We start from the raw sequence: 20,668 nt of genomic DNA, 5'->3' as shown, positions 1-20,668 counted from the left end.
GGCTGAAAATGATCCATCTGAAAAAAATTTAATGTTGAGCTCTTGAGCAAAAAAATGGCCTCCATCCCTCAAAGACACTCCCTCCTCCCCTGGAGTCCTCTCCTCTCATTTCCCCTTAAATTGCGCGTGTTATTGTGTTTTATTTTATTCTTTTATAGCCCATTTCATGTTTTTCACCATTTGCATAGTTCATTCTGAAAACGATCCATCGGAAAAAAGTTGATGTTGAGCTGTTGATCAAAACCTGTCCCTCCGTCCCTCAAAGACACTCTCTCCTCTCCTGGAGTCCTCTCCTCTCATTTACCCTTAAATTGTGCGTGTTATTGTTTTTTTTTATTTTATTCGTTTATAACCTGTTTCTTGTTTTTCCCATTTACATTGTCCAGTCTGAAAACGATCCATCCGAAAAAAAGTTAATGTTGAGTTATTGACAAAAAACTGTCCTCCATCCCTCAAAGACACTCCCTCCTACCCTGGAGTCCTCTCCTCTCATTTCACCTTAAATTGTGTGTGTTATTGTTTTTTTTATTTTATTCTTTTATAACCCATTTCATGTTTTCTCCATTTGCATTGTCCTGTCTGAAAACGATCTAACCTAACTTTTACTAATTCGAGGAAGGGTGTCCATTTCCCCCTAAATTGCACGTGTTATTGTTTTTATTTTATTCTTTTATAACCCATTTCATGTTTTTCCCATTTGCATTGTCCTGTCTGAAAACGATCTAACCTAACCTTTACTAGTAAGAGGAAGGACGTCAATTTTCCGTTAAATTGCGTGTGTTGTTGTTTTTTATTTTATTCTTTTATAACCCGTTTCCTGTTTTTCTCATTTACATTGTTCTTTCTGAAAACGATCTAACCTAACCTTTACCAGTAGGAGGGACGGCGTCCATTTTCCTTGAAGTGTCTAGTAGATAACAAATACTGAATTTTGGTTGTACCCATATTGAGTCAGTAGTCATATGAATAAATATATTAAAATAGGGAAAATAGTCTCTTAAAATTCTCAAACCTCGGCCCTTAAGCCTAAAAAAATAATAAATATATGAAACTTTATTTCTGAAAACTATAAAACAATGTCTTTAATTTCCTTGGTGATATTAGTGGTCTCCTTATTATCCTCAATGTCATTTAATAGATCACGGGTATGTTCATCTCATTCAAAGAAGCCCCTTCCCCCCTTTTCAGTAAAGCAAAAAGTAAAAATTTGCAAGAAATATACTAGTTGTATATATTATACAACTTGTGAAAAAATAAATCTTGACAAACAGTAGTCTGTAGCCTTAGGATAGAAATCAATTTTTCTATTTTTACCATTTTGAAAAAAATTTAAATGTTCCAGTCTATAGGCTTTAAATAAGATAAAAAAGATTGTTAACACACAGCCTATAGGCCTAAAATTTTCGATCATAGGTTAAAAATGTTATTCAATTTACGCATAATAAAGCTATGTATCTTTTTCTTAAGCCCGCCCCTCTTACTTTTCACGTGAAGAAACAGTTTCTTTTCACCTTAAAACGAAGGTGTTAGAAGCGAGGCATTGCCCCCTCCCCCCATATAAACACTGAGTACTAAAAATGGAAAATGAATACTACATGAAACTAACACCCATTTCCTCTTAACAATCCCCCCCTCTTTTTCTAGAAGAAAGCCCCTCTCCCTTTTCAGCAAAGCAAATTTAAAATTTGCGATGAAGAAGCTATGTCGTTAATTTCATCAAAAAGTATCCTTTTCAGTGAAACCTTTGGTTAAACCGCTAACGTAATTCAAGTGAAATAACAAGCAGGAAGTGCAATTGTGGGGTGTCAATAATTATTCCCTATTTAAATCTTCGCGGTTTAGCGTTATAAGGGGGTCAGTATATTGAGAATTGACGGAAGTAGGCTGTCAAAAAAAGACTTCAAAAAACATAGTTATTTCTATTGAAAGAATTAAAGTCGTAAACAGAGGGGGAGGGGGGAGGTTTATATGGTAAAAAAGAGCGTATTTTACGCTTTCTATCGACTATAAACATCATACAGTGGAGTTTGTATTGTGAGGGGGGGGTACCCCTGAATTTGAATTTACTGGAGGGGTGACTATGTAAAATGATTTTATTTTGAAATAAACTAGGAAAATTTACTAAACTGAACTCACATTATAAATCGCTGTAGCCAGAGTTTCCAAATCAATAATATCAGATGCTTGTTCCATTGTGTCTTAAAACTTTATGATAATTGAACCGCATGTCCGTTATATACAAAATCTCAAGGGCAAATTCAGATGTAATGGGAAACCTTACATAACTTCCCTGATTGGCTTAGAAAAAGACACGTGATCCTGTTTCCCGTTAGTGGATCAATACATTCCCCCACCGATTATTTAAATCAAGTTCTCGGAAATTCACTTCCCCCTCTTGTTCTAGATCAATACATCTCTTCTCGTCAATGCGCATGCGCAAACTTCCCCCTGGAGTCATTACACCTAGATAAACAACAACAAATAAATCGACCTTGACCCCATTAGACTCGATCAATAATCCTTTAATAAATTATGTTAGCTTGGCATTAAACTCAATTGTAGATGGCAGCACGGTGTTCGTTTCATACCTCCTGATAGGTTCCTACTAATATTACCGATCAACATTTTGATATGGTCATTTTGTTCAACGTATGTTATTTCTTTGAGGATGACAACCCTCCCTCCATAGCCCTCTGGACAAGGGTCATAAGTTATACCCTTGGGGCATATAACGTTTTTATAGAAAGTTATGTCGTAGAAGCTTCAAAACGGTTCTTTAGATTGGAAATTGAGAGGACTAGTGCCTTTTTTATTAGTTGAAGGTGATCAGAGTGCAATTGTCTACTTCCTCACCTATCATTTTCCCGAATAATTCCAATAGAAATTTTGATATAGCCATTTTCTTAAGCCTATTAAAATGGTCTATAAACTATGTCTTTGAGGATAACAAATCCCCCCAGCCCTCAGGACAAGGGTTGTAAGTTATGCCCTGGGGATATATAGCGTTTTTATAGAAAGTATGGTCATATAAACTTCAAAGGGGGCTCATTGGATTGGTAATAAGACGCTCTAGAGCTCTTTTTAAGAGTCATAGTGATCGGACGACAGCTACCTTCTCCTCCCTCTACACACGTCGTATTGTCCCGAAATGCATCTAATAGAAGTTTTGAGATACCCATTCTATTCAAAATAGCCTAAATATCATATAACAAGGTTTTTGGGGTTGAAACAAACCCCAGAGATTAGGGGCAAGGGTTGTAAGTTATGCCCAGGGGCTATTGAAGGTTCTTACGAAAGAGGTGGTTGTTTAACTTCAGAAGAGGCTCAGTCTTTCTCTCTGAAAAGGACTATATCAATACAAAACGAACAGAAATTAATCGAAAAACTTTTTGCACAAAATAAATTTTTCAAAAAAAGTAAAGAACTCTATTAAACCAAAAATTAACAAAAATAGAATCAAATAATCTACCAAGTATACAACTGCCGCAAATCAGTATCAATAAATAAATGAAATCCAAAACAAACAGGAATTAAAATAAGTCAAGCTAAAAACGAGCAGAAATTAATCTGAGTAGGGTTCTGAACCCTATGCTTTCTAAAAGCCTGAATATAATTTGTACTTAACTGAAAAAAATTCTTTCAAATGTTTTCACTTTTTTAACTCTAAGAAATCAAAAATGAATTAAGATTTTAACGAATAAATATCAGCATATGTATGTTAAACTGACAATGCAGATTTTTTTCAGTAAATTTCTTTGAATTTTTTCAGTAAAGTACAAATTATATTCTGTCTTTCTTATATTCTACATACACTAAATTCTGGAGTAATCTCTTTTTAATTAAAAGGGACAGTTAATCTTTAAGTTTTATTCCATATGAGTCCTTTCCTGCATTCTGCAACCCCAGTTTAATACAATCAATTGAAAAAATAAAAACAAAACGAAACAAATAGACATATTTATGACCAACCTCAAGGAAGGTACGAAATGCGTTAAAAAAAAACTGTCTTGTGAAAATTTTCCATTTAAAGCTGATTGAGGCATAGTTACTTTTATTTATTTTTATTTTACTAGAAAATTTTGTACTAAGGTTTTAGAGGTCGTATTGTAGTTTTTCATTATAAAATTATAAAAATTTATTTCGTAAAGAACTTTGTTAGCCAAAGTTTCTATGAACTCACAAACCCAGTTGAGTTCTTTAGAAAATAATAAAATCTTTAAATCGTATTGTCAAACTGCGATCTTTAAACCCTTATTAAATTAAAAAAAAAAACAAGTTTTTTTTTAACTGAAAGTAAGGAGCGACATAAAAATTTAAAACGAACAGAAATTATTCCGTATATTAAAGGGGCGTTTCCCTTCTCAACGCCTCGCTCTTTACGCTAAAGTTTGACTGTCTCACAACTTTATTTTTAAAACAATAGAAAACTTTTGCGTAAAGAGCGAGGCGTTGAGGAGGAGACCGCCCCTTTCATATATGGAATAATTTCTGTTCGTTTTAAGTTTTAATGTCGCTCCTTACTTTCAGTTAAAAAAAAACTTAAAAAAAAATTAAATTTCTGAATGTTTTTCAACGTCAATGTCTGAATGTCTTTGATTTTGGCTGACCTTACATGAATAATAAAAATAAAATTTGCATATTAATTTTCCTTTTTTTTTGGCTAAATGGCTTTCTTGGAATTTTGATCTGATGTAACTTACGAAATAACTTACGTAACGAACTTCTATATTCGTATATTTTTATTACATAAATGAGGGGTTCTACCCCTAATCAATACCTCGCTTTTTACGCTAAAGTTCGAATTTTGTTCCATTCTTTAAGAATGACCCCTAAATCACAAAGGCCGTTTAATTATAATAAATAGCTCTTACCAAGGTACTAAAAAAAAAACTTTATCGTAAAGAGCGAGGTATTGACTAGGAGGCGAACCTCTCATATACGTAATAGTTTCTGTTAATTTTAAGTTTTAATGTTGCTCCTTACTTACTGTTGAAAAAACTTGTTTTTTTTATTTAATTTCTGATCGTTTTTTTAAAAATAATACTGGGAAATCCAGCGGCCCCCGTCATAGAAATGTCCCTTCCTCCATGACAATATTCTCCATGGAAAGATCCTCCCACATAGCCTCCTCCTCCGACCCCCCTCCCTACCAGAAGAAATCTCTCCTGAAAACATCTGCATACTTTCAAGTAACAAATACTATATGTAAACAATGGGCAAAGTTCATAACTTGGAGCCCTTCCCCCGGGGACAGTGGCGGATAAAGTCATCCTCAAAGACATATTTATTAGGTTTTCGACTATGCTGAACAAAATACCTGTCTCAAAATTTTGATCGGGCGATTTTGGGAAAAAATGAGCGTGGGAGGGGGCCTAGTTGCCCTCCAATTTTCTGGTCATTTAAAAAGGGCACTAGAAGTTTTAACCTCCGTTCGAAAGAGCCCTCTTGCGATATTTTATGACACTGGATCGATATGGTCACCCATGGAAAAAAAAAAAAATAAATAAACACGCATCCGTGATCTTTCTTCTGGCAAAAAATACAAATTCCACATTTTTGCAGGTAGGAGTTTGAAACCTCTACAGTAGGGTTCTCTGATACGGTGAATATGATGGTTTAATTTTTATTATGATTCTATCACTTTTAGGGGGAGTTTCCCCTTTTTTTCGAAAATAAGGCAATTTTTTCAGGTTCGTGATGGGTAAGACTAAACTTGATGAATCTGAAATATTTGAAATCAGCATCAAAATCCGATTCTTTTGATGTATCTTCTGGTATCAAAATTCCGTTTTTTAGTTTTGGTTACTATTGAGCCGGTTCGCTCCTTACTTACTGCTCGTTACCAAGAACTGTTTGATAAAATTTAGTGAAAAATGAAATTCCGAAGTACGTCTTTATCTTTGCATTAATCTCTTGCCCGCATGATTTACCTTTTATTTGCAAATTTTTGGTCTTTTGATGTTAAAGTGGACAATCGTAAGAAATTCCTGGTTTTGCTCCTCCCAAACTAATTCTGTTTTTGTACTTCTCGCTTCTCCTTTTATAGCTAATGTGGCGAGAAGGATTGGATTGATCTTGTTATTATCCTTTATTTTATTTATTAGGGCTGTTGTTATAATTAGATGGACGGTAAGTCTTGTCCACCGTGAAGTTAAATAAAATAGCTTCATTGAATTAATAATATTCTTTGAGTTGAATTATGTAGCTTCATTGAATACAGGCTATACCAAATTAGCTCTGTTGATTTAAAAAAAAGGCTAGGTGTATTAAATAAATAAAAAGTTTTTTTGCCTGAATGCAAAGAGTAACGTTAAAACTCAAAACTAACTGAAATTAACCAGTTGTTTGCTTTTTACGTTTTTTAAGTTTTTAGTATTTAAAAAAAAAACTTTTTATTCAAATGAAATTGCTTTGTTTCAGGAGTCGTTCTTAAAGAATAAGGACAAAAAGTCAAACTTTAGTGTAAAGAGCGAGGGATTAAGGAGGAGGCAGTCCCCTCATGTACGGAGTAATTTCTGTACCGCGTAAAATCCTCCCCCCATTAGAAAATTCCTTTCGGATATATCTCACCTCTCTTAAAATTCCTCCTGAAAGTTTTCCCTGGCCAATTCCCCCTTGAAAATTCTCCTTACTTTCATTAGAAAAAATAGTTTTTTGTTTTATTTCTAATTGTTTTTCATATCATGAAAAAATCCCCCCTTCCGTGAAAAATTTTGTCTGAAATCCACCCCCTCCTTGGAAAGTTCTTTTTGCGGAAAACATCACCCCTCCTCGAAAAATTCCTCCCGCGGAAAATTCCTCCTTAGAAAAATCCTCCCAGAAAATTGCCTTCCCGTTTAAAATTTCCCCCTGAACATCCTCTTCACATTAAAAATCGAGGCACAAAAGAGAAAGTAAAACAAATAAAAAGAATTCCCCATATAAAATAAAAAAAATCCTCCCGGAAACGTCCCTCCTCGAAGAAACCAAAAATATAATGACAATGAGAATGTTCCAAAAAACCATAAACTGGAGACTTGCAGTCCCTTATAGTGGGGCCGTTAAGCATAAGAATCGTGCACTTCTGGCAAAAAGCACGAAAAATAGTGGAAATATAGGTTAAAGCATGGGGAATTTAATGGTGATGGGAAGCACGTCGAGCGGGCGCTCTAAAGCACCTTTACGAGCGTTTCAAGCGCTAAAAAATGCGCCAGTTTACCAGCATCTCTACAGAAGCATCAAAACCTCTGAATATACATTTTAAGATATGGTGATTCCAATGGCGGCTATATAAAAAGTAAAGGATCACTCTGAAGTGCGCAATGGAGCGCTAAAAAAAGAGCGTAAAGCTCAAAATAGGAGCGCCTATTCTATGTAATAACAAAACAGGCAAAGACATAGTTTATAGTGCTGGAAGTCCGAAGATTACAAGCAGCAGCTCGAGTCTGCTCGTCAAAGCGCAACTTTACGCGCTCAAAAGGGCGTAAAAAGTGCAAAACTGATGGACAGTTTGAAGAAACTCTGAAAAAGTGGCAATGTAGTACAAAGTATGGGGAATCCAATAATCACAGGTAGAAAGTCGGGCAATCACTTTATAGCACATTTGCAATCGCTGAAAAGAGCGCAAAAAAGCGCAAAACTTATCTGCTTGTTACTGAAATTCAGATTTGCCTTTCTCAGTTGTTTGCTAGTATCCACAGATGGCAGTTATCATTTTTTTTTTAGATTTTGTGCAAATCGTTGATATTGGCGATTAACTCGCTTTATGGTTGTTAGGTATTTGGTTTTAATTCTTATAATATTTGGCTTTTTTTAAAATTTTATTTATCTTTTAATTTTTTGTTTTTTTCATTGTTTTTTTTTTAATTGACTTTCCACGTTTGTTTTGTTGGTTGTTTTCTTTGACATTTACCTTGAATACACTATTTTGTTTGCGCTGAAGAAGAGAGGCGGTTGTCCTCTATATATATATATATATATATATATATATATATATATATATATATATATATATATATATATATATATATATATATATATATATATATATATATATATATATATATATATATATATATATATATATATATATATATATATATATATATATATATATATATATATATATATATATATATATATATATATATATATATATATATATATATATATATATATATATATATATATATATATATATATATATACATGTGTACATAATTTTTCTTTATTTCAGCCAGTTTTTGAAATTTTGAGTGAACTTCTCAGGAATCTGTTGGTTTTGAGCATAGCCTTCCAAAGAAATGAGTTTCTACAAGAAGGGTTTAGTGCTTTCGAAAAAGCCTTAAAAACTTCTATCCATGATCCAGAACGCTTTGGAGTCTCTATTGAAGAACATCAGAGGCTTGTAAGGCTCATCGCTTCATTGAAGAGAGACCTATTGATGGGCACATTATTTGAGGTTTGATATGATTGGATTTTTATTGACTTGGCTCGAATTCAAGAGTAAAATTAAAAAGATCAACATATATTGATCCATATACGAGTCAATGTCCGTGATAATGTAAGGGAATGTTTTGTAAGACCCTCAAGGCTGACCATCATATTTATTGTGATATCAATAAAGGATACAGTTTGTTTTTCCTGCGGAATTTATCATCTACTATTACAATTTTTGGTACTTTGCATTATACGGGCCCACGAAAGAAGTCAAGTTTGGTTAATGCTAATGAAATAAAATAGGATGAATATATTATACTTAGAAACAAATTTGGGATATGTATTTGCATATTCGGGGGGGGGGGGGAGGGTAAAGCATAGAATATATTAAATACGTAACCTAATCTAACCTAGGTACCGCCCCCCCCCCGAAACCCCCAAAAATTTCGTTTAAATATTGTAAACTCGATAAGAAACGACGCTTTGCAATCAATTTAGATAGCATATACCCGTTTGACGGGTCTCCATGTCCGGTTTCCTTATACAGTATATAGCGGTGGGTACCGTATAGTGCATAATTACCCAATTTTTTAACCTTTTCGTGACGATCCTCTATTTTATTTACTAATATCGATATGTAATATTGGAAGGAATTTTTTTCTACACTTTTTGCAACATGTGTCTACAAAACCTTCTCAAGTAAACTGACTCAACAAATTTCTCTATAATAGTCAAATTTTGAAAACCTAGCGCTTTACTAGAAACATAAAATGAAACAAAAAAAGAAACAGGATGTTCTCTTATTTTTAGAAGTCCTTGACTAGCCTGCAGAAAATAAAAGATTAATTTATAAGGCTCTCAATCCGTGTTGGGCGATATTTGATATCGATATTGATATATCGATATATCGGACCAAATATCTATATCGAATATCGAAATGTATTATCAAAATCGATATATTTTAGGGGTCTCTAGCCCCCTAGGCTATATTCCTCACGGAAAATTCACCACATGAAAATTCTGCAAATTTTCAGCATACATCTTCAAGATTCTTTGCAGGTTTGAATTCTTTCATCTATAATTGATAAATTAAACGAAAACTTACCAAGTTTGAAGTTTGATTGTAATTCTACTCCAAAGAAGGAGCGCCAGCGTAGCTGAGAGTTCAACTGAGAGATAGACGCGTGCAATCGCCTCGATTGACCAAAGCAACACCAGTATTTTAAAGCCATTATAATATGCAGTGATTAAGCTCATGATGAAATGTTCAGAGTTCACCAGGAAGGGACATTGGGAGGGCAGTTGAATTCTCAGCTACGCTGGTGTTCCTTCTTTGGAGTAGAATTATAATCAAACTTCAAACTTGGTAAGTTTTCGTTTAATTTATCAATTCTACTTCAAAAGGAGCGTCATTGCTCCGCCTTGAGTTCAACTGAGATTTTGAAGTTCAGCATTAGCTAAACAAACACTAATGATCAAAAATAGCCCTATTCATTAAAAGAGGCTGTTGTACAAAAATTCGTTTATAGGAAGATATTTCAAATATAGCAAATTACAGTGAATAAATTCAAAAGACAGATAACTGCTGACCACTTTCAATTGGTTTATTATAAAACCTTGCAAACGTTTTGGCATTTTTTCAGCCTACATATTTTATGATTTGATCTACATCAATTCCTCTTGCTTTAAGGTGGGACGTTGAGGCAGACCGTGTGCTAAGTGCACCATTAACACTGATATCTATACCTGCAAGAAATAATACTTCTTTTATCCATCTAGAAATAGATGACTTGGACGTAGGAGTATGAGGCTTACGATATATAAGAAAAAGTGCGTCGTTTCTATTCGGATTTGATGTCATTCTAATATACCTAGTTAGGTGCGTTGCTAGACACAGGGACGACTCTTGAAAAGGCCAAAATTTAACTTCTGACTTGTAGTTGTACTGTTTCGATGTTTTTAACAATACAATGGTTTGAAAATAAAAACTTCCTTTGTCATTATGTACCATATTACTAAGTGATAAACTGGTCAAAAACTGAACTCTTTTCCAAGCTGATAAAATCAATAAAACTGCTAATTTTTGTGTTAGTGTCTTTAATTGAAGATTTTCGATATCCCAAGCTGGCAGTCTAAAGAGATCGAATACACATTTTACATCCCAAATACTTGAAATCTTGGGTAGACTAGGCCTTCTATTAAAGACACCTCTCATAAACTTCTTGGTGATGTGATTACTGCCAAACTGAAGGTTTGGTAGAATTGCCGATAAAGCACTCCTCGCAGTATTAATAGCACTGTATCCAACACCTGAGTGAAAAAGTTCCGTAAGAAATGTCAAAATCTCCGGTAGAGTTGCCTCCAAGGCCTGGATTGTGTTTCTTCCACAAAAGTTGATCCATTTTTCAATGTAAACTTTGTACTGGCGCTTAGTTGAATCCCGCCATCCATCCTTGATAATATTGACTGTGGAGGGAGAATATCATTGGCGGTGAAGCCCTTGCCGGAGACGACACAAGCCGCTAGGTGTAACGTCTTGGACAATGGGGTGCAAGGTCGGTTTCTGTGGGAGAGACAAAGTAAAAATATCATTTGGTAGAAATATTGGACTTCCTATTAAAAGCTTTAATAGTAAGGGATACCATATTTGTGTGGTCCAATTTGGAAAGATCAAAATACCAGTGGCCTGATCTGTTTCCACCTTCTGAAGGATCCTCAGAAGTAAACTGAATGGGGGGAATGCATAAAAGAAATAATGCTTCCTATTCATTGCAAATGCATCTACGAAAAAACATTCTGGATCTGGTTTCCAAGAAACAAATGGTTTAATCTGAAAATTTAATCTAGTCGCAAACAAATCAATATCTATTGACTGACATGCCAAAAAATTCAAAATAGTAAATATTTCAGAATCCAATTTCCATTCCTTTTCATTATCAAATTTTCGTGATGCTTTATCCGCGATATTAGCAACCTCAGGCACATGTTCTGCAGATATCCACCCTTTGCCCTGCAATACTACCTGCCAGACCTTATTTGCGAAATAATTATAAAATTTAAATTTTGATCCTCCTATTTTATTTATATAAGCTACTGTGGTTATATTGTCAGAACGCAGCCGAACATGCATGCCTTTAATATCTTAGGCAAAATATTTTAATCCCAGATAAACGGCCTTCGTTTCTAAGGCATTGATATCAAATCTCTTCTCTTCTGAGGAGCATTCACCTGTGGCCGTTTTCATGGAATATTCATCCACGATTGCCCAACCTAGTTTCGACGCATCACTACATAAGTATTTGTCAATTGATCTAGACTCAATTGCTTTAGTGGCAATATCCAACCACCATTGTAGTTCCGAGTTTACATCGGATGTTAAAATTATCCTTGCCGCAAAATCACCCTTCGCGTACCTTAATGCTTGAGTTTTCAACGATTCCGCTTTTCGGTAATATAAAGGCCCTAATTCTACTGCTGGAAATGTTGAAACAAGAACGCCAAGAGTTTCGGCAAATTCTTGAATCGTAGTCAATTTTTGACTATGAATTTTTGAAACCAAATGTATAACTTTTTTAATTTTCCTTTCCGGCAGGAAAATACGCATTGATCGCGAATCTAACAAAAAGCCCAGAAATTCTATTTGTTGGCTTGGAATGAGAACTGACTTTCCCGGGTGGATCACAAACCCCAGCTCTGACAGTAATTTCGCTGTTTCATAGACATTATTTTGACACTCTAAATATGACCTTCCCAGAAGGAGAGAGTCGTCTAAATACTTAACTGACAAATACCCTTTTCTTCGGAGCAGAGAGATAACAGGTTTTATAAGTTTGGTAAGAACCCTTGGGGCAGATGATACGCCATTCGGCATTGAAGTGAACGCATAACAAAGGTCAACTTGAAAACAAAGCCACATTTGATCATCAAAATCAACAGGGCATGAATAATAAAACTCGACTAGGTCAATAGAGGCCATATAACAATTTTTTGTCATCAAAAGAACCGCAGAATGAACACTTTCCATTTTAAAATGGTAATATTTAATGTTTTCATTTAAATTTTTAAGATTAAGAATAAACCGAGTAGACCCATCTTTCTTTGGGACTGTAAAAACGGGAGAAATACAACGTATTTCCTTTATTCTGAAGTCGGGTACTTTAACAGTAACAGCTTTATGCAATAAAGTATCAAGTCCTTTACATATAGCCTGTATTTCTTCAAACGTAAAACTTTTGTTTTTTGTTTTCAAAGCTTTTAGTGGTGTTTTCTCAAATTCAATCTTATAGCCTGAGGGTACAATATTTAAAATATTCAAATCACTGGTTATCTTCTGCCATTTTGAGATGTACTTACTAATTCTCCCAGCTTTACAATCATCAGCCAAATGTTGTGACCGCCTATTGAAATTCACAACAAAACATAAAAATCAATGGTTGGGTATGTTAAATAGTACATACCAGCTATTTGCTATCCCTTTTCTGGAAATTATGGAATTTCTGGACTTTGGACCTCTCTTGACGGTCCTGACCCTGCATTCTGCGATAATTTGGACGGGGGGCCTCGTTCTGCCATCGGCGATAACGGTAGGCCCCCTTGCACGTTTTTTGGTGTTCCAAAAGATTTTTTTTCAAATCCGCCACGGATTTAGCTTTAGACTTTGTTTTGGCAATATCTTTGCCAAAAAGATACTCCGTGACTTTGACTTCAGGAGCACATAAAGCTGATGCTACAGTGGGATCTGTTCTCAATTCGAATTTCATCGCATGACGTCTTTTTAAACTTAGATCGTAATTGGTGAGGCCAAGCATGTGCACTGCATCTGTAAGGTTTTTGACAACCTTTTCTTTAATATGCTCATTTTCTAGCTCAAGAATCGCATTTGCTGCCTCTAAAACACAAAATGTTGATTGTGCAATTGTCCGCTGCACTTGAAGTGCCTTAGCATCCCTCTGTTTAGCCTGTGATGAGAGAATAGCCCAAATTTCACTATTCACCTTTGGAGGAACAATTTTTTCGGTATTCGCAGGCTTATTGTGGTGCTCAAATAACTCTTTAAGCTTCACTATTTCCAAAGGCTCAGAAAAAAGCTCTATTTGCAACTTTGGCAAGTTTCTTATGGATCTTGGGACTCTCTTTGGTACCAGAACGTTCTTCAGAAAACTTTTTGAATAGAGCGTCATTTGACGTGTTTTCTTTTAATCTTTTACCTTTGTGCTTTTCCAGAGAAGCCTTCCGCTTTGTGTCATGGATTTTTGTGTTGCTCCGAGAGCAAGATTTTTTGTTCCTAGAACTAATTTCAGGGCTCCGAGAGCCATACCGAGCGCGAGTTTGAAATCCTGGGCTCCGAGAGCCATTTGTTTTATCGCTATCACTCTCACTTGAGAGTATTCTGCGACGCGAATGAGCTTTATATTGCCTTCCATGCCTCTCACGATCATAATCTTCATCGACTAAATTGTCCAACAATCCAATCACTATCTCACTATCACTCATTATTTAATTTGGTCCGAATCAAAGCGAATGCTAAGTCTAACGTCAACTGGTGTTGCTTTGGTCATTCGAGGCGATTGCACGCGTCTATCTCTCAGTTGAACTCGAAGGCGGAGCTAAGGCGCTCCTTTTGGAGTAGAATTGATTAGATTTATCCTTATCTCTCATCTTACCCTGACATCTTTTTCGCAAGAATTCACTTTCGGCTCCCGTGTCAGATACGTGTGAATTATTACCAACTGAAAAGTTCACAGCAAATGATGTTACAATGAAAAGCTCGGATTTTGAATGTTATCAAAGCCAAATTAGCCGATCAAACAGGGTGAATTTTCTCAGTCTGAAAAAATATACATATACTGCTGATGCTATTAAGGCTCACCTTATGAAATTGCCACTGAGTGGAGGATCAAGGAAAAGGTTGTTGCTGTAGTAACTGATAATGGAGCCAATGTAGTTCGGGCCGTAAAGGATGCTGCATCCCAAGTAGGTACAGGATGGTCACATGTTTCGTGCTTCGCACATACTATAAATTTGATGTGGGGGGTGCTAATAACGACGTTGCTAAACTTTTGCCTCTCGTCCAAAAGGCTTCTAGAAAAATTTTCAGATTGTCCAGACGTAGAGTTGAAGCCACCAATAAATTGCACCAGGTTCAAATCTGTGTTGACAATGTATTCACCAAAAACTTAAAACCTGATGTGACCACTAAATGAAATTCACTTCTCACTATGTTGCGTAGTCTACAAGATCTGAAAGAGTCGCTAACAAGCTTGCTTGCGTTTCTAGGTAAAGTGGACCTCATACTCACTGATAGTGAGTGAGGTGTTATTTCAAACGTGGTTGTGTTGCTTACACCCTTTGAAGAGGCAACTATTGAGCTCTCTTCTAAAAGCTATGATAGTCAGCTCGAAAGTCCTGCCTTTGTCTTAGATTTTGAGACGCCACCTTGTTCAGATAGATTTTGGTAAATTCTCAGATGTGGCTGATGAGCTTCGAAATGCCTTGCTGAATAAATGCATTGTAGGTCTATTAGTTTTGGTCAAGTCACACCCGTCACAATTGCCACATATCTTGATCCGCGTTTCAAGAAAATGTATATTTTACCTGACGATCTTCTACAAGTTGAGAGCAGAATTGCAAACGAGATAGATTTGGCCTTACTGGCTGCTGAATCTCGATCCGAATATATAAGTACTATTGCAGTCCCTGCGATGCAATCTCATCAGAATCAAGCCAGTTTGTGGGGTTCTCACGATGAAGTCCTTATAATTAATGCAGGAAATGCTTCGAAAGCAAGCGAATATGTCATCGCACTGCAAACTTTCAATAGAGAGCCAATAGCTTCAAGAGAAACTTGTGCACTCAATTGGTGGAAGTCTCGGGCTATGGGGTCTCAAAAACACCTGTACGAATTTGCAATGAAATTCATGTCTGTGCCCGCTACCAGTGTCCCTTCTGAAAGAGTGTTTTCCAAGGCTGGTCAGATAATCACTGAACGACGGAACCGACTCTCAGGGAGAAACATTGACATGCTGCTGTTTTTAAGTAGCCAGTAGTTTACTTTTCTCTTTTCCTGAGCCCGAATAATTCCAAATCTGGGTTTTTTACTATGTTCATTTACGTAATCGAAGTTTATTTTATTATTTGATTTTATATTATTTGAATTTAAAAAAAAAGGTTATATAAAATACCCTTTATTTACCATTTGCGTTACTGAACTTCGGCAAATCCATGAGATAGCAAAAAACTGATCCGAAATATCGATATATCGAATATCGAAAGTAACAATATCGATATATCAATTAATCAAAATATCGCCCAACACTACTATCAATAGCCTTTCACCAGCTGTGATATTGGTAGTTCCTAGTATACAAAAGCTGAGTAAAAACCTCAAGCAAGCCCAGTTTTCAGTAAAGTGCTAGTTTTTTAGAATTCTGCAAATGTAAAGAAATATCACGAGCCAGTTGATTTGAGATTGTTTTGCAGAATTATGTTGTATAAAATGCAAAGAAATAATTTTTTTTCAAGTCTAAATACTTTTTATTTCAATTAGAAAAATATTGTTTTTAAAAAATTGATTTTTGTTTGTTTTTAGTTTTTTTGAATATACACATTAAACCTTAAAAAAACATCATAATCTAACTGAGGCGATCAAAATAAATAATTTCAACATGAATTTTAGTCAAAGGGAGGGATTAAATAGTTTTTACTTCTACCTCTCTTTAACTATCTCTCTTCTAACTTTCTTAGTAAAATTTGAAACTTTGTCACATAGATAGGAGTCCTGAGGCGTATAATATAAGTACTATCTTTGAGAATTTCAAAATAAAAATTTCAATTGCTTATCATGTAATGTCCTTGCACTTACTTGTACTTGTGGCGAGGCACAGGCTCAGCTCAACTCGGCACCGAGGATATGATGGACCATTTTCACCACTGACTTCGTTCTTCTGTTTGGGGGCGGATGATTTCCAACCATGATCTATCCCAATTGCGTCCGTACTTCCTAAAACCTCCCAAAGGCTCGAGGTTTTTCTTCATTGGGGCATGCCAAGATTTACTTTGGCCACCTTGCCGTTTCTTCCACTGGGGGAGGGACTTAAATTCAAGGGACTGACGGGTCAGGTACTCACTTGGGCGCCGCATAACGTGCCCAAACCATCTGAGCCTTCTGCTCTTGGCGATAGCGAATAATGAATACTTCTGATTGCACATTGGCATTAGTTGCTCGTTGCTTATCCTATGGCTAAGTTTGAGGTTGCAAATGGCTCTTAGGCACTTCCGGTCCAAGATGTCGAGTGAGTGTTTTTCTTCTGCCTTTAGCGGCCAGGATTCGAATCCATACAGCAGGATAGAGCGACTACACGCCACGTAGACTCGAAGTTTGGTTTTCAGACTGATCTCTCTTCTGGACCATAATGGCTTACGCAGTTGGCTAAAGGTGCTCCATGCCTTGCTTATTCTGGCCTTGATCTCGCATGAGGACTCACCCTTGATATCAATCAGCGGCCCAAGGTATCTGAATTTTTCTACCTGTTCAAGCTGTTGTCCGTTTATGGAGACTGACAAATTTCTATCTGTGGAAAGGTGCTTGGTTTTGGGGACACTGATGGCCAGGCCTGTCAGACTAGCGCTATTTACCATGCTTTGCAACATGTCCATGGCTTGGGCGCATGATTCAGCGAGGAGTTTGCCATCGTCTGCGTATTCAATGTCCCCTAACGTCTCATCGCTGGTCAGCTCGATTCCGTCTTTCGAACTTATGGAATTTTTGAAGACACAATCAGTTGTGTAGTTGAAGAGGATCGGGGAAGCTGGGCAGCCTTGTCGCACGCCGTAGGCGATTTCAAAGAGCTCAGTGAGCTCCCCGTACACGCGGATGTTGCTATGCCGGTTCTCATTAAGGCATTATGTTCTTAGTAGTTTTGATAGCTTTGACTTTCCTCCTAAAAATGTTCTCCCTTAAAAAATACATTTAGGGAGTGTACCTGGATGATTTCATACCAAGAAAAATTTCAGGTACTGTGCTAAAATCCAGGACACATGTGAGAAGTGATAATGCTAACATCAGAATGCTGACATCGAGCCTGTTAGTCTGCAATGATAAGTGATTGAAATGAACACGGATGCTAAAATTACTTCAGTCTTTTGGGGTTTAGGGGGAATAAAAGGTACCTAGGTTGGGTTAGGTTAGGTTAAGTATTCAATATATGCTATGCTTTACCCCTGTCATCAGGCTCACCATCTTCGGTGGGACTCCGTCTTCCAGCATGATTTCCCATAGTAGCGGGCAAAGCACCGAGTCGAATGCCGTTATAAAATCTAAAAAGATAGCAGTGCTTTTTTGGTTGTTGATAGAGCGCTGGTGTAGGAGCATCCGAAGTGAAAAAATGTGGTCCACGCATCCCATTCCTGGGCGGAAGCCAGCTTGATTTTTTCTAGTTCTTCACTCTCTTTCGGCTCTAAATCTGTTTACGACGACCATGGCGAAAATCTTTCCGGCCATGTCCGTGAGTGAGATGCCTCGATAGTTTTCTGTCGCTCCTGTCACCCTTCTTGAACACTGGAAGGATAATTGCATCCCTCCAATCTTGGGGTACGAACTCGCTCTTTCAGATATTCTTGAGGAGGTCCGTGAGTGTGCTGACCAAGGATAGGCTTGCTTTATAGAGCTCTGGTGGTAGCCCATCTTCTTCTGACGGCTTATGGCTCTTGAGCGATTTTACCGCTTTCATTACTTCTTCAAACATAGGGGGGGGGGAGATTCTCGGTTGGGTACTGATTTTGCGGTTGGGAGGGTTCAGGTCCACTGTCCGGTGGTATAGGAGGCAGGGGGAGCTGGTTAAATCTATTTAGGAGGTTTCAGAGGTGCTCTGCCCATCGATTCATTCCTTCTCGTCTGTCAGTTATTACTGTACCGTCCGTCCTCTTTACGTTTTCAGCTGTTAGATTTCCCATTCTGTTGAGGTACTTAAGGATCTGGTATTGCTTACGGGTATCATTTCTTCTGGTCGCTTCTTCCAGTTCTGTTGCAACATTCGCCCAGTATCTGATCTTGTCCCTCCTAGCTAGTCTCTGAGCTTTCTTCCAAAGCCGTTTGAACTTTTCCCGATCTTAGGAAACTTTCGACTTGTCCGAGAGTGCCTGAAGTGTCTCTACCGTGTACCACTTCTTCTGGTTTTTCGATCGTTTTCCAAGTATCTTTAAAGCTGCTTCTTGTGTTGCTGCTTGGAATTTTTGCCACGACTGTTCTATATTTTTGGCATCCGACTCGTCATTCCGATCTTGGAGGATGGCGAGACCTTCGAACCCGTTGCTTAGCAGGAGATCAAACTCAGCCTTAATCGCTGGGGTTTCTAGCTGACAGTTTCTGGTGTAGTGTGGCTACGACAAGGTAATGGGTAAACACAATTTTTTGAGCCAGTATCTGCCCCTCTGTAAGCCCTGCAGTCAAGGACAGAGGATCGCCATCTTTGTATTATCATTAGATAATCAAGTTGTGCAAGTGTGCGGCCATCTCGGGATCTCCACGTGAACGTATGAGCATTTTTGTGTTGGAAAAAAGTGTTCATAAGGAATAGCTTGTTATGAATTGCAAACTGAAGCAATCTTGTACCATTCACACAACGTTCTCCGCGTCTGTGTGGTCTCATACTACCATATGCTGCTGGGTCAGAATGGGCTCCTACCCTTGCAATGAAATCCCCCCAATCACAATCTGGTCTCGGCTAGGACAGTTGTTAAGGACCGCCTGTAATTCGTCATAGAAGTGATCTTTCAGGTGTTTAGGCGAATCTCGTGTAGGTGCATACGCTGCTATTACAGTCACTTTGAAAGGGTGTCCATGCAGTCATATCTTCGCTATTCGGTCGGAGACTGGATCCCAGTCTAGCACTGATGATTCGGTCTTTTCACTAAGGATGAATCCGACACCGTGATTTCTGGAGCCGTCGCTAGAGCCAGAGTTATAAAAATGACATATGTTAGCCATTTCCGGGTCACTGATCGTGGTTTTACCTTGGTCATTCAATCTTGTTTCAGTGAGGCACAGTATTTCTAGGCTATATCGGTAGAATTCTTTGGCTGAAAAAGCCTACGTCACGTCACATACATTCCGGGTCGCAATTCTTAAAGTCCTCTTCATCATCTTAAACGATGTTGTTGTTGTACCGACTCGCCCTCTTTTCGTCAAGGTCGCCGAAAGCCTTGACGTGTCGCCTGCCGGGGACGCCATAGCATAGGTTGTTTTACTTTGGTCCAACATTATTCCATTGTGTTTCGTGGGAATTTTGTTGACCGACGGTTCCCCAGGCCATCAGTTACCCTTGTGTGTTAGCACTCTTAAACTGGTTTAGGTAGTTTAAGAGAGGTCCACCCTTCCACCACTTTAAGGTGCACCTAGGATTTCCCGTACGGACGTTAGGGACAGAGGCAGAAGTGCTTGAGCCAACTCGTCGCAGCCCACAACAAGCGGGTATACATCTTGCCATGTAAACCCACCTAAGTCCGAAGGGATTACGAAGGGAATTTTGGTTTTTATTTGTCCTTACACTGAGACAAGTCTTTCTCGCTTATACTCCTGTATAATCTAATTTATACTCGTTTCAGTGTTTCCACTTCGTTCTGTTTAAAACATTTAATACATTTAAATGTTTTCAAATGTTTAAATGTTTTAAAATACTGTTTAAAACATTTAATTCCTTTGGTTTTTATTTGATGTGTTTGTCTAACCCAGTGGTTCTCAACCGACTTTGTGCCATGCCCCACCTATGCATTTCTAAAATCCTGATATCTCCCCCCTTGTGATATTTAAATTGTGTTTCTCAAGGCTGTATTTTATATTAATGAAAAATAGGTACTTTCCCATTATGTGGACACCTCTAAAAAGTCAAGCTTGGTTAATGCTAACAGTGAAACGGGTGAGACAGATATCGACCCGGTACTAAAACAGTTGTTACAGTGGAATTCAGTGTAACGGGCGATCTAATATGAGTGTTAAAATTACAATTTGGGATTTGCCAAAGACAGAAAAAGAGGCAGTTGAAATTTTACAGGATAAGGGGTTATTGCAAGACATTTCAGCGTTCTGGGCGCATAATTGTAACATGTAATTATTGTAGTTTTGTTAATAAACCATTATAACCGGGTTTCTGTCTCTGGTTTAATATACGTTTTAAACGTATTTAATATATACAATGCTTTACCCACCACCCCCACCCCCCTAATGTGCAAATATATAGCCCAAATTTGTTTATAA

General features: G+C 37.2%; 1 protein-coding gene across 1 annotated transcript in view; it reads left to right on the top strand.

Moving 5' to 3' along the window:
• SWIP (strumpellin and WASH-interacting protein) overlaps positions 1 to 20,668 on the top strand; it is a 190,506-nt gene that overhangs the window by 51,986 nt on the left and 117,852 nt on the right. Inside the window, exon 5 of the mRNA XM_089102346.1 lies at positions 8,216 to 8,440. Within this exon, the coding sequence (XP_088958472.1) occupies positions 8,216 to 8,440 (225 nt within the window). The remainder of the gene's footprint in view (positions 1 to 8,215; positions 8,441 to 20,668) is intronic.

Source organism: Artemia sp. Qi Xiang Cuo, chromosome 16 (genome assembly GCF_049724085.1).
Source record: "Artemia sp. Qi Xiang Cuo chromosome 16, ASM4972408v1, whole genome shotgun sequence".
Taxonomy (NCBI): domain Eukaryota; kingdom Metazoa; phylum Arthropoda; class Branchiopoda; order Anostraca; family Artemiidae; genus Artemia; species Artemia sp. Qi Xiang Cuo.
This window is presented reverse-complemented; position numbering and strand designations above follow the sequence as displayed.